Source organism: Balaenoptera physalus (genome assembly GCF_965194825.1).
Source record: "Balaenoptera physalus genome assembly, chromosome: 14".
Lineage (NCBI taxonomy): Eukaryota > Metazoa > Chordata > Mammalia > Artiodactyla > Balaenopteridae > Balaenoptera > Balaenoptera physalus.
In genome coordinates, this window is record NC_138893.1 from 14,085,519 (window position 1) to 14,100,781 (window position 15,263).

The 15,263-nt window shown below is 42.3% G+C and overlaps 1 protein-coding gene across 1 annotated transcript; it reads right to left on the reverse strand.

The window, feature by feature from the left end:
* Positions 1–651: 651 nt before the first annotated feature.
* On the reverse strand, positions 652–15,203 carry ARV1 (ARV1 homolog, fatty acid homeostasis modulator). Its single transcript, XM_082423036.1, has 5 exons — positions 14,981–15,203; positions 10,435–10,554; positions 7,627–7,780; positions 4,672–4,896; positions 652–3,867 (listed from the first exon to the last, which is right to left on the reverse strand). The coding sequence occupies exons 1-5, from the start codon at positions 15,191–15,193 to the stop codon at positions 3,725–3,727; spliced, it is 855 nt and encodes a 284-aa protein (XP_082279162.1). The 5' UTR covers positions 15,194–15,203; the 3' UTR covers positions 652–3,724.
* Between the last annotated feature and the right edge of the window lie 60 nt (positions 15,204–15,263).

Sequence of the window (15,263 nt, forward strand, 5' to 3'; positions counted from 1 at the left end):
CCCCCCTCCTTAACATTTACAGGCTCCATCTGGTGGTCAACGGTCCTCTCCAGCCTACGGCTATTCTGTGATGTTATCCCAGTGGGTTTTGTCCTGTTTTTTTACTTTGGAGTCTTCTTTTTAACTATCTGTTTTGGTTTCATCATCCTCGGGATAAATTACAGCTCACGAGGCCCTTCATAATCCGACCTTTACGTGTCTTCCTAGTGTCCTTTGTAAAACGCCCACTGCCCACATCCCACCCAGTTAGACTGTTCGCTTTCGGCCCCTGCCTGTGCACGTTAGCACTCTGCTGTCTAGGAATGTACGTGCACCGGTATCCTCTCTACCAGGGGTATTGGAAAGTGTGTGTCCTTTCCCCCTCCCCTTCGAAGACCTTCTCGACTTCTGAGACTGGAACAGGTGTTCCCACCCTGCCTTTCCCGAGTACCCTATACTCACCCCTTTATAACACTTATGACACTGTACTGCAATTACCTACTCCTGTTTCTAAATCCATCACTACTCAGTAAATGTCAAGAGGGCCGTGTCTTTTTTACCACTGTATCCATAGTGTCTGACCCAAATAGAGTAGGTGCTCAGTAAGTATCTGTTGAATGAATAAGTAAATAATGAATGAAAGAACAAACGAATGAAGCAGGGAGAGAGAAGGAGAGGTGATACTTATTTATTTAATAACAGCTCTACTGAGATACAATTCACTTCTGTTAAGTGGACAATTCAGTTGTTTTTAGTTATTTATTTTTGGATCAGCTGATTTTAAAGAGGAACTTAGTTACAGGGGAAGACACTGAATTAAATATTCACAAAAGCTCAGTTTATTGTGACTGCCTTGAGAGAAAAGTGTTTCTCTTGTTGTCAGAACACAAAATATTATTTTAACCATTAACATTTAAATTAAAAAGATATAAATATGTCAAAGGAATGAACGAAGATCTTTTCTTATGTGTGACTCATGAATTCATTTTCCTTCAATTCAGATGCTTACCTGAACCATATATAATGTACATATCTTCACTTGTTGCCTGCATTAGTTCTTTGTGTTTCTGTGAGTGTCTGTGTGTATCCGTATGTGGTTGTTTCCTACATGTAGGGGTGGGGTGGTAGGGTTAGGAGTCCCCAGCACCATAACAGTTGCTTTCTTTTTCAGGAAGTGTATCCAAATCTTTGCTTCATTTTACACAACAATAAGGAGAAGCTTGGTTTGTATTTTACGCCTTCTATTTTACAGACGCAGCTGGTCATGCCCCACAGAGGAAAAAAAAGGAAACTGTGGATGATAAAGGAAGTGTTCAGAGTGGCACATTCTGCTGAAAATCAAATCAACAGATACTTACTAGGGCAGGGCCTGTACTATGGGGGACACAGTTACCACAGGCATGGCCTCTCCCGGCACCCAACCAGACTGGGGGAGACAAGCATAAAACATGAGACAACGTAAAGGACGTTAAAGACAGGTGACCTGCTCCTAACCAGAAGCTGTCATGGGTAGCCTGACAAGTGAAGCGCTAGCAGAAGGAGGGGACAGGTGTTCAGCACTGGGAGGGTCTCAGGAGCTCCGGCAGCATGACTGTGCCAAGCTGGGCACCGGGAGGTCTACGGAGGGAGTGAGCACGACAGACTGGAATGTGGGGAAGGTCTTCGTTCCACGGAGAAGCAAAGGCGACTGGACCTGGTTAGGCGGAGGAGAGGCCCCTCCGGGTCCTGGGAGGGCGTGACATCTTTGGGGATGAGGAGGGTGTAGTAGAGAACGTGGGCAGGAGCACGCCCGCAGAGGAGAAGTTAGCACTAGAGCTCAGAGAACACTAAAAGGTGTTTTTCCGGAGGAGACCAGAAGCTCCTGTCCCCAACAGGAAAGGATGAAAAATTCAGAGACACCAGGAGTGGTGCTCTGTGAAGATGGGCTGAAGGTGGGCGAGGCTGTTAGAAACTTTGACGCAGGAGACCAGGAGGCTTGGGCTGGGGTCTGAGTGACAAGATGAGAAGCCATCAGGAAGGTTCTGTTTTCCTGGGGACGGGCGGGCGGGGTACTGAGTTCGATTTTAGAGGTAATGGCCACACCGTCCTGGCAGTATCTCGGAGGCAGTGGAAGGGCATGAGTGACCTGGCAGAGGCGGAGGGCTAGAGGTATCAGATCTGGAAAGATCTGGAAGCAGCCTGCACTAAGAGATGGGTCAAGGCGTGCGGAAGCCGAGCGTCTGCACGGCAGGAGAGAGGAGCTGGGGGGCTGAGGATGGAAGCCGGGCACAGACAGGGAAGTCGGTGACAGAAAGGGCCCGGGCGGCCTGTGTCAGAAGCCAGCCGCTTCCACAGCAGAGCGGGGGCAGGAAGAAGCCTGGCAGAGCTGATGGCTGGCTGCCTTCTGATCTCAGGAGACTAGGGAGGAAGTATGTTTTGCAAAGAGGAAAGGCAGTGGAGAGAGGGGCTCAGGGCAGCTGCTCGCAAGTGAAGAGCTGCACGCGTCTGTTGGCAGAGGGGAAGGAGCCAGCATAGATGAGAGAGGGTGATGAGGGAGCAATGTGTGGGGGTGTGGAGAGGAAGAGGGTGAGCTGAGCGGGGAGGGAGGGAGGCCGAGGTACCAGGAGAGGCGGAGGTGGTCTGCGGGAAGAGGGAAGAGGAGGACGCGCGCGCCGACAGCTGCCTCGGCTTAAGCCGCCTGCCCCCTCCTGCCGTGCTTCCCTCGCCAGCTGCCCCGCCTTCAAGTCGCCCCGTCCTGCCTCAAGGCAGACTGCAGCTGTGGTCCCGACCCCTGAGGGTGACCAGAGGCAGGAGGACACCTGCAGGGTGGAATCCGCCCGGGGGTGGGGGGTGGAAAGCTGAGTGTAACTCCAAGACAGGATGGAGGGAAGGAGGAAAGAAGGCAGACGCCTGAACAAGTTCTGGAACAGAGAAGGACACTCAAGGAGTTGGTAAGTCTCAATTCTCAGCAAAGTGACGGCAGACACGAAGTAAGGAGCCCGAGAAGACTACAGAACCACTGCTCTAAGGCCGCTGTGTGTGTGTGTGTGTGTTTGTGTGTGTGGTGTGTGTGTGTGTGTGACTTCAGAACAACTGCTCTAAGGCCGGGGTGTGTGTGTGTGTGTGTCTGTGTGTGTGTGTTGGGTCCCTAGAGGTGCCCTCGAGACAGGAGCAGCCACTGTGCGGACACAGGGACGGCCTGCCAGGCTTCACAGAGGAAACGGGTGGTGAACTCACCCCAAGAGCTCTAACGGGGGCGCTGACAGAAGGGCAGGAAGCTGGCTCGTTTCCAGGGACTAACAGAGGATAAGGCAACAGCTGCCTCTAGGCTCCAGGCACAGTTAAAAGGAGAGGCAAGGGAGGTGAGAAGTAGAGGAAAGTGAGAGGTTTAGGGAAGAGAGGTACAAAAGGCAGCAAAGGCAGGGGTGATGGGAGGGAGGGAGTGGAACGGTTGGAAAGGGCAGGAGACGGCTGTCGGCGGCACAGATTTCAGAGTCCGAGATCTAAGTAGGAGTGCGTTGGAGGGAAGGTGTTACAGAACTGTGAGAGCAGGGCCCCAGAGGCAACAAAAACATAGCTATTGATGTCACTGTGGATGACAAAAAACTAGAGTGCAGGACCGTGAAGACCCCGGGGGAGATGGAGGTGACCTCGAGGCGCCCGGGTGCCGGGGGGCGGGTGATGTATTCTGCGACGACATCTGTCTAATTTGAGGAAGACACCTGTTGTCTGCGTGCATGAACACTGAGAGATGCTCTGTACCTCTTCAAAAGTCTTGAGATTTATAGATGGCACAGTCACTTCCAAGAGCCCGTGCCATCCTCTGGAAGAAGTAGACCATGGCGCTCTCCACCAGCAAGCCACTCAAGATGGCCAAAAAGGAGAGCTTGCGGTTGACATTTAGGGTCACTGGAAAAGAGAAGGCAACTGATAAGTTCTTATGAGTTTAATTAAATGATACTGGCATGTAAATTATGTGGTAGTGTGAATGGAGTTGTTTTGTAAAGCTGTTTTTAGAAAATCTCTATTTGTTCTTATTAATCTAGGCTGTTACTTTTCCATCTGCAAACGTTCTGAGAGAACCAAAGCATCTGCTTATAACAAAAACACTGAGTTTCTCCTGCTCACATCAAGACACGGATTCCCGTGAATATTAAACAGGAAAATGAAAGATTCTAAGGTTATAAAGAGAGTAACAGAAAAAAATTGATACTCTTGGTTTTATAGTTTACAAGATGATAAACGTTATAAGAAGTATCAGATAATAGGTTCATTTAAAATAGCACTTCTCACAATGTGTGGGAAAAAGGAAGACACACAGGGCTGCTTACCCCTTCCTTGATATACTAAGAACTGTCCTGAGCTGGGAGGCAGGCTGCCACCCTACCCCGGCTTGACAACTGCCGGCCATGTAACCTTGGACAAGTCACCACGAGTCATAAAGTGGAGACAACAATGGCTGCCCTACAGACCCCACGGGATAGATACAAGGCATAAAGAAGGCATTCTGAAAACTAAAGAGTACCACGTGGTTAAACTGAACAAACACCGAACACATGCTATATGTAAGGCACTATGGAAATGTTCGGCATTGTGATTATTCTACGAAGAATTCCAGCGTTTAACAGGTTATATATAAACTACTCTATAGAAACAAGACTTTAAGCCTTCAGATGGGTTGAAAGCTGAGGAAACAATAAGACATAAACATACCTCGAATTGCCTGAAAATTTGACGTAAGGACAAATACTTTAATGAGTCTGAGGCACAGGGGTGTGTAGTCATGTTCCCAAATGACAGCCGGGATCAGCAAGAGTTTTCCGTAGCTAGATAATAACAACGCTTTCAGCAGCAAAGCGAAGTTGAGGGCTTTTTTCGCTGTTCTGCGTCGTTCTACCCACAGGAAAGTAAAAATGCCAGTAAAATAGGCAGTTTGTTCTAAGGAGGAAATGAAGGATAAAGATATGAATGTCCCAATCCAACCCAGAGCCCCCTAGAAACAAATAAACCACAATTTCCAAAATACAGCCTATCAACCGACCACAAAAGAAATGCTTTATCAAGATCAAATTTTCTTTTTTGTCCCCTTTTCTTCTTCTTCTTCCTTTTTTTTAAAAAAAATAAATCCATGTCTCGTGTGTCAAATCCTGCTGGTATGATTTCAGAAACATATTTCAGTAATTCTTTCATGAAATACCTCATCATCCTCTGAAGAAAAAGTAACTCCATGAGAAGTGTAATCGTCAACATTCTCAAGTTCCTTTTAGGAAGTAAGGTTCTGTTGAAACAGCTTTAGTCCTAGAGATCTCCACAGAAAGAACAGACAGCAGAATGGACGCTTTTAAATCTGAAAGATGGGACCCATCCTAGGAAGGACATATGAAGATGTTTTTCGTTGTTCATTCTTCTACTATTTTATTGAGTGCCTATTAGCCATAAGATTTTGAATACTCTGTTACCTAAATTTAAAACTTCCCTTACTCATTTTAACAAACTTTTTGAGTGTAATTCCATATCCTTCCAGAAAGCATTCAGAGACAAGAGTCCAGACTAGAAGAGGCAATAGTTCCCCTGGTGTCCCACAGTCAGAATAGAGCACAATCTGTTCTGTTCCCGTCAACTAGGAATTTAACATTTCTTTTAACTGCATTATTCTTTTTATTAAGTTTGTTAGTGCTCTGATTACCCAGCTGCATACATTTTGAATGGTCTGTCCCTAATTCTATCTTCTCCTATAAGCTGTTATTTAGGTTTCTGCAGGATCAGGTTTTTCTGGAACACATGTATCACATTACAGGAGAAACAACTGTATTCTTTCTAAAATGTTTTATAAGTGAATCTAGCCAAAATAAAGAGGTTCCAAATATAGGTGATTAGGATCGATAAACATAATTTAGGATGGTTAGCCCACATGAAATTTGATATATTCTTCAGGAGACACACTATCTCAAAATGACTGAAGGGCTTGTCAACTGCAAGGATCTGTTCAAACAGGCAGATCATATAGCCTGGGTTTTGGACTAATAATAATAATAATAATAATAATAATAATAATAATAATAATAATGATAATAATAATAATAAAGAACTCCCTAACAACAAGAACCATCTAATGATGGTGGGTTGTCTCCTGTCACTGGGGATACTCAAACCCTCTTGCAGGAATCTAGAGAGAAGGGTTTCTTGCACTGGACCGAAGGGCTGACTAGGTCACCCTCCATAGCTTGCTAGCTTAGAACCTGGGAGACTTAGGGAACTGCACCTGCCCTTGGGCTCTGCACAGTCTTTCACAAGGCAGGTGTTGGAGAGCCCCTAGTACTTAAGGCGTTCGTGATCAGGTGGGCTCCGTAGGAGCGGCAGTGGAGAAAATGGGAGACAGGGCACCAGGAGACCTTCCCCTGGCTCTGCGCTGACAGTAACCTGCGGGGGGACTTAGGGTAAACCATCTGCCCTTCCTGTTCCTGTGCTTCCACAACTGCGGATAGGGAAGGAGCCCCAATCGACCCACCGAAGAGGATGGTTGTGAAAACTGAGTTGATAACACCGTAAAAACAGTGTTTAAGTTGTAAAATACTGTATTTGTGTAAAATATTCTTTATAAGTTGTTTTAGGGATTTGAAACCTAACTAGGGGTTAGATTAAGACACATAAAAAAGTTTAGTAACAGTAGAAAAAAATTTCTGATCAAGTGTCAAAATAGCCACTATAGAGTCGGTGCTACAGAAATTCCAAACTATTTGAAAACAAGCCTGGTTTGTTTTTTAGAAATTATGGACATAAAGCAGTTTATCTATAGCAATTCTAAGAGGCTTTGCTTTAAAGCTTAAAATTATATTAGGTTCTGGTTCTTGGTTTAGGTGATGTGTTCAAGGATGTTTTTAATATTATTACGTACGTTTGGGAATTCTCAGCATATAGATGAATTTTAAAACCCCTGGGACTGGATGAATTTTAAAACCACTGGGCCGAGGGAGTAAGGGCAGATTGAGAAGAAAAAGGGACAAAAGAGGACACACAGCCCAGAAATATGACATTGGAGTGGGCTGGAGACAATATTACTAAAATAATATTTCAGTATAATAGAAGATTTTAGAAGCAGAAAAGCATGTAAACCAGTAAGTAATAAAATAGTCACAGAAATTAATTCAACCCAATTCTGACCTAAGTCACAAATGCAAATTCTGAAGCAAAGCCATTTCAGAACTTAAAGAATTTGGGGGAGTAGCCCTTTCCCTGCATGCAGTCAGGTAAATAACAAGTTTCCCCTATTAAGTACATTGCATTAGTACAATGCAGTTAGTATAATACATTGAATAATGCCTGGCAATTATCAATCTGTTTTAATAAAGATGAGATTCAGGCAATCTTCAGATTGGATAATCAGAACTTATATTGAAGAATTTTACTAAAAATACTGTGTCTCAAAATACTTTATGAAACACTCTGATCTGACAAGCATAATTATTTCCATGCCATATGTGTGGTAACAAAAAGTAAGAAAGCAGGTGATTTATACAAACTCACCTAGCAGATTATAGTGGTACAGCTGAAAATTTAGTCTCAAGTCTTCTGACTAGCTCCTCTTTACCAATGATTAAGACCACATACCTTAATTTTAAAATCAAAATGTTAGGTCAACTAAGAATAGAAAGCATGGCTTCTTCCTACCTAGAGAAGCAATTGCAAACATTCTATAGAAATCCCACTCTTTAGCATATCTGATAAAGTCGTCAGGATCAACGCTCCGGCTTGAATCTTGAAGCTGCCACCATCTCAGGTACGCTTCACAAAGCAAACAAAACACGCAGAGTTTTCCGTGCATCTGGTAGTCAAAAAGACATTGCCATTCAATCAGGTAAAGAAACAACTGTACTTAACACCAATAGGCACAGACAGAGCTAACTTCTGTGGTTTTTGAAGAATGTCCCACCTAGTAGCTTGTCAAACTCTGAACTGCCCAATTAAATGCCAATTGTATTCAGTCTGTAACCAGTAGTTCTTAATCAGCAATGTTCAGCAGAAGCATCACATGGGGAGAGTTTTCGAAACACAAATGTCTACACCCCAGTCCTCATTCAGAATCTGTGGAAGTAAATCCTAGGCATGCATATTTTGAAACAGTTCCAAGCAGAGGGTGAATTTTTTTTTTAACATTTTTATTGGAGTATAATTGCTTTACAATGGTGTGTTAGTTTCTGCTTTATAACAAAGTGAATCAGCTATACATATACATATATCCCCATATCTCCTCCCTCTTGCGTCTCCCTCCCACCCTCCCTATCCCACCCCTCTAGGTAGTCATAAAGTACAGAGCTGATCTCCCTGTGCTATGCGGCTGCTTCCCACTAGCTATCAATTTTACATTTGGTAGTGTGTATATGTCCATGCCACTCTCTCAGTTCGTCCCAGCTTACCCTTCCCCCTCCCCGTGTCCTCAAGTCCATTCTCTATGTCTGTGTCTTTATTCCTGTCCTGCTCCTAGGTTCTTCATAACCTTTTTTTTTTTTTAGATTCCATATATGTGTTAGCATACAGTATTTGTTTTTCTCTTTCTGACTTACTTCACTCTGTATGACAGACTCTAGGTCCATCCACCTCACTACAAATAACTCAATTTTGCTTCTTTTTATGGCTGAGTAATATTCCATTGTATATATGTGCCACATCTTCTTTTTCCATTCATCTGTCGATGGGCATTTAGGTTGCTTCCATGACCTGGCTATTGTAAATAGTGCTGCAATGAACATTGGGGTGCATGTGCCTTTTTGAATTATGGTTTTCTCTGGGTATATGCCCAGTAGTGGGATTGCTGGGTCGTATGGTAACTCTATTTTTAGTTTTTTAAGGAACCTCCATACTGTTCTCCATAGTGGCTGTATCAATTTACATTCCCACCAACAGTGCAAGAGGGTTCCCTTTTCTCCACACCCAGAGGGTGAATTCTAATGTGCACCCCTGGTTAAGAATCACTGCTTTAAATAGTAGTTCACCCTTCATTATATTTTCAACATTCGTCTGATACACGGAATCCAGCAAGAATTTATGTGACTCGGGAGAGATGGAAGCAGCAATAAGAGGATAGATTTAACCTGAAGATTTCATGATTCCTCCGAAGAAACGATTAGTCTGAACATGAATTTCTTAAAAAGTGCCCCTAGGTTGGATGAGTATAAATGAAAATAGTGAAAGCAATTAAAAGCTGGAAGTTTTCAAGAGGCTGAAATTTTGGCAAAAACAGAAAATACTAGGCAACAAGAAGTGGCTTTGTTCTATATATTTCTCCCATGGGTTGACATTTATCATTCATTTATCATTTATTTATCTCCCATGGGTTGACACTTAGCATTTATTTATCTCCCATGGGTTGACATTTATCGATATAAAGTGGGGAAGAGAAAGTGTGTGTGCAAACTCGACGTGGTCCAGGGACAAGCGCGGGTGGGAGGTCCCGAGGCTCCTCCAGCTGGCGCCCTGGTGCTCCTGGCTGCCCTCTGGAACTGCCCAGGGAGTTCTAGAAATACTCTTTCCTGGATGCCATCCCCAAAGATTCGGATATAACTGGTTCTGGGTGAGGCCTCGGCTTGGAAGAATCAACTGCCGTCCCCTCCGTCTCCCCCCAGGTGATTCTCATGTGTAGCAAGGTTTGAGACTCAATTATATTACTAATATAAACACTGCCTGGGTTGTTTAACTTGGGGGAGGAGGCACAGGGAAAATAAATTGCACTGTTACTGTCCCCGTCAGCCCAAAATTAGGGGTGCCAGATCTGGCAAAGAAAAATACAGGACACCCAGTTAAATACGCATTTTAGATCAACGGCAAATACTTTGTGTACGTATGTTCCATGCAATACTTAGGACATATGCTAACAAATTATTTATTGTTTATCTGACTTCCAAGTTTAATTGGGTGTCCTGTATTTTATTTGTCAACCCTAGCCAAACTATTAAAAGAGTTCACAAGTCAGTACATTAAATGTATATTTCAAAAAAAAAAAAAAAAAATTCCAACTTCATGTATTAGGACTTTTCTGATTTTTCACCTCATGTGTTCCCTGAACAGCAGAGTATAACATGTAATAAGTGATGTTTTTAAATCTTTTTCTTTCAATGTTTGCTTACTTCTTTTAGGTATAATTCTCTCCCTACCAGGTTATATTTCATTTTATTCTGTTCAAAATTATTGATGTCTGTTTCAAAAGGTAACCTACTAAAAGGCAATCCAGATTATGGTTTGTCAACTTCCTGCTAGTGACCATATTCTTAAATATACACTAAACATTGTACACTTTAAAAAAAAGCAGTGCCTGCTGTTTCTAGAAATTTCCAGACATTGTTGAGATAAAAGACCCACTCTTGTTAGAATTTCTTTGTTTAAATAATATTCTTTAATTCTGTTCAAAATTGTTGAGATTATTATTTAAAAATGCAAAATCATCGAGTAAAATTAGAAAAGAAAAAAATTATAACAACTTACATTTATTTTGGTATTGAAAAGAATATGCCTGTAGGCCTGGGCTCTGCATAAAATAGCATTAATCAAGATAATAACAGGATCGTACTCGATATATTTGTCTACAGGTTTCTGGCAGGATTTCTGAAATAATGCAAGATAATATTAGAATAAACATATTCATACATTCTGAAATCTTAAAGGATTTCAAAACAGCAGAGTCTATTTTGGATTTGTATGGCAATAAGGCTATATCGGCATTTATTTAAATAAACTTCCATTCAGATACAAAATGTTCATCTGCATAAGACCTGGTTTCAGAAATGACTAAATATAATCTTCTAGGCTAAAAATATTAATCTTTTAATCTCATATTTAAGAAGACCCAAAAGATATTTGATTTAAAGACTGATTTTAGGCAGGAAAGTATCTCAGAACACGCTACTTTCAATTTGTAGGAATTATTATAAAATAAGTAAGTTTATAATGTACTTTCATTGCCTGTTGGCTAGATGGCCCCAACTTTGTGGTTCTTGAAACATGATTTGGAGAAAAGGGTTCAGAAAAGTAACCCTGCACCCAGAGCTTCTGAGAGCTCCAGGCAGGTAGGAATCCTCGGGTGGCACATACCAAGAGAAGCCTGTCTTTCTCTCCATGGAGAACATGGCAAGAAAATGGTCCTTCTCTGCCATAGTAGACACTGGAGAACGCTGGCTGTATGTAAGGAACGGGGTTGTGCCGCCTGGTTCTAAGTTGCCCAAATCAAGGCTCTCTGGGCTCTCAGCCATTCCTATTAAAGGGCTTTCTTTTTTTTTTTTTTTTGGACACACGTGATTACAATGTTATGAAATCCCAATACCATCAGAACATATAAAAACCGCAGGTATAGGAGAACAAGCTCATTAGAAATGACATTTGAAAGAGTATTAGCTACAAAGTTGCATCAAGGCTCCTATTCACTGCATAAAGTAATGGCTACAATTCAAACACAAAACATTTTGAAACTTTGAGGGGATAAAATAGAAATAGAAGAAGTGATGGATATGCAAACATACTCGGATGGCCTTTTAATTATATCAAAGTGCTAGAAGAAAAATGGAGTGCATTGAAGAATATGAACCCTGCACTCCCAATGTCATGAAGAGTTAGATTCATTTCCAATTTAAAGTTTCTCCACTTCACTCATGTCATTACAAGAAGTGTGTATGTTTGTCTAGTCATCAGGTGAACCAATGAAGGGAGATGTGCTATTTACTCCAAATTTAAACCCACCTAATAGATCTGAGGTTTAAGAGGTTAGGCTTTTTAGCTGAGCAAAGAGTAAGCCAGTATCTAAACAGAAGCCACAGAATCAGAAATTCTATATACATGACAGAGCTGTTTTCTAGAACCTCTCCCTGTGCTACTCATGTGGAGAACACTTCCTCTCTTTATACGAATGAGAATGGAAGACCAGAGATGCTACTTCACTTTAAAATGAAACTGCAGACTGGTCAGGGATCCTCCCTCTGTCCTTTAAAAGTTCCCTAAAACCCATCTTCTGACAGCATCACAAGTCTAAGACGGGATTTGGACATTTTTTAGAAGGAGGTCGGCAGAAACCAGCAGCAGGAGACACAGCAGCGTAGTTACTCCTTTTGCAATCATTTGTCTGACATGTGTGTTTGGAGTGCCTATTACACTCGTAACAGCTCTCTTTCCTTAGCCATGTCTATGGACCAGGCACTTCCACAGTGCTAGATACTTTCCTTGAGACATAAGCTCTACCCTCAAGGACCTTACAGTTTAGAAGGGGAAGTCAAATAAACATGCTACTGTAAGTGCTACAATGGAATGAGCACAGGGTGACATGAACCCAAACAGAAGAGGCAGCTGCTGGTATCATGGGACATGCTATGTGCTATGCCCATCTTCCCTTCCCAACACGCTGAGTATTTCAGAAACACTGAGAATTCATTAAAGTCTGCTGGTTCCCTCCCTATCAGTTTAGGCCAAATTTTTTCCTTGTTCTGCTTCTGTTATTTGCTTTTTCCTCGAGTGCTTCCTTCACCTTGAATGTAATGGGTCAAACCACACACACACACAAAACAAACAAATGTGGTAAAACATCCGATTGCGAGATAGCTAAATGTAGTAGAAACGTTTTCTTATTCTGGCAAAGTTGTTCTATTCCATATCATTTATTACTTAATAGACAAGTATCCTGAAAGAGAAAGTTGTCCTCTAAGAAATCCCTACAGCATAGGGACCATGCACACCCTGGGAACTCAAATACTGCTTCCATTTAACATTTTAACATGGATATGGCTTAGTTCCATTTTAACATGGATATGGCTTAGTTTCTGCTGCTATGTTCTCTAATTCTATAGTGAATCACATCTCTTTCAGAATATAAATTGGCCATTGTTTTTTCATGAATATTCTTGCTGCTTCTTCCTTCCCATCATCTCCAAGACTATCCCCTTCCCCACTCATTCTCAAATTTTAGCTCCACAATAAGCAAACGCATATCTGAGAAGCGGAACCTGTGAGGGCAGTGCTGTCTTATTCATCTTTGCACCCAGCACCCAGGGGTGAAAGCTGCATCTTGTTGTCCGAAACAGAACTAAAACTTGAGACAATCTCAAAGGAGTCTTGTTTTGTTTGGTTACCATAATGGATTTAGCAAATATCTGAGCACTTAAAATAGGCCAGGCTCCTCAGGATATTAAAAGCACAATATCTTTAACATAACTATAATAAATTGTGAAGCGCTGAAGCAGAGAGAGTGACTAAAAGCAAGGGACGTGCTTCCATTAGAAGAAGATTAGAGAAACACAGATAGGCAAGCTGGGAGGAATGGCAGGAAAAAGCAAGAAGAGCAAAGGGAAGGGAGATTAGAATGAAAAATACTGGTAGGAGATCAGGCTGAGTACACTGCTGACTCCAAATACAGCAGAGATCAAAGTACCTATAAGTTACCGGCTGTAACCACTTAGAAACTTTGTATATTTTTTCAGAGCAAATAGCCTGATGTCTAAAAACTTTTTACTTTTCATGTCAGGACTTGGACAGTCTTTACAAAGTTAATTACTTTATGGTTTAATTTTCAGAGTCTGGCATCACATGAATGATTTTTCTGAGTAATGCAATCATGCATATCATTAAGCATTAGCATGATATAAACAAGGATACTACCTACCCTGTTTCATTAGGGAACGACTGTGTGCAATAAGCCATAATGTACAGTACCACCATTCAATATTCCAAATATTACTCTAAAATCTGTCTCCTGGGTGAGAAAGTGCGATGTCGGGGGGAAAAAAGTGGGGGAGAGTATAGCTGTTGACCTCAATAGCTATCCAATAATTATTTTCTCTTTACATAAGTAAAGGTATAGAGAAGCCAGCGTCTGATGATTTGAACAGGGATTTTGTTGTTGTTAGCCTAATGCCAATAATTTTTTAAAATACAGATTATATTACAAATCACTGCTAACTAAAATGCATAGGTATTTACTAGCTTTTCTTTGGACAAACTGTATTCACAGTTATGTGGCTGTCGTCTCTTAGATGGGCCATTTAATTGGACTAGTCCAAAGCCATTAAGTTTAGACCACACATAACTTACTGTTCTCTCATACCGGATGGCCTAGGATATGATCATCTAAAAAACCTAGAAATGGTTCATTCATTCAACAAATATTTATTTAACACCTGCTATGTGTCAGACACTGTCCTGGGTGGTCCAACTACATTAATGAATAAAATATACACAATCTCTCTCCTTGTGTCGCTTACATTCCAGTGGGAGGAGACAGGCAATAAATAATAAAGTCAATTATATACAATATTAGAAGATGATAGGTACTATGGAGAAAGATAAGCAGGGAAGGGTGATAAGGTATACCAGCCTTGAAGGGGGGGGAATCATCATTTTTAATAGGGTGGTCAGAGTAGGCCTCTCTATAAGATATTCGAGAAAAGTCCTTGAAGGAGGTGAGGGAATGAGCCACACAGATACCTGAGAGAAGACTGTTCCAGGCAGAGAATTTTTACTTCTTCATTTTTGGTTTTTATATCACCAACGTCTAGCATAGTGCTTTGTACGTAATACTGTACATTCAAAAACCACAATGGATGAAGCTTGAAAAAGTATTCTAGGAGAGTTTACTATAGGTTATTAAGTGTAAAGATGGTAACATCTGTCTAGCAAAGGGAGAATAAGAATGAAATAGCTTTGGCGTGAGCCCAAATGTCACCCTAATCCGATCTTTAAATTTCTACGCACAACACCTGCATCCATCTCCGTCCGAGGATTCGTTCGCCCGGGTCAGCAAACGTGACCGGTATGAGAAAAGCGCTGTAGGGTATGACTTCTCTACCACTACAGGTATTCATGCAAAGGTTCGACTGAGCAGGAACGGGAATGTCAAGCATCGAACTGAAGTCTGTATTAGAGGACCCTGAAACTCGTTGGTTTTTTATTTTTATCACCCTAAAAATCTGGTAAAGGTACCATGGTCTCTCACGGTTCCCAAACCTCGCTGCGCCATTTTTTCCCCAAGGACATCCCACACCTGACAACTCACACAGATGGTTATCTTCAGCACGCCGTGGCTGTAGTCTCGATACAACTCCTTGGCCTCTTGGTTGCATTCGATGCACCTGTACTGGCAGGAGGCCGAGGCAGCAGCAGTAGTAGGAGTCACTGCCACCCCATCCGTCTTCCCCTTTCCAGCTGTCACCCCTTCGGTGTTCCCCTTGCCGGGCCGAAACCCACTCCTCCGCCCATCAGTGCCCATTTCCACGCAACTGCGGGCCAGAACTTCCGATTCAGTGGCGGGGAAGACGTCAGACGCCAGACCGGAAGCC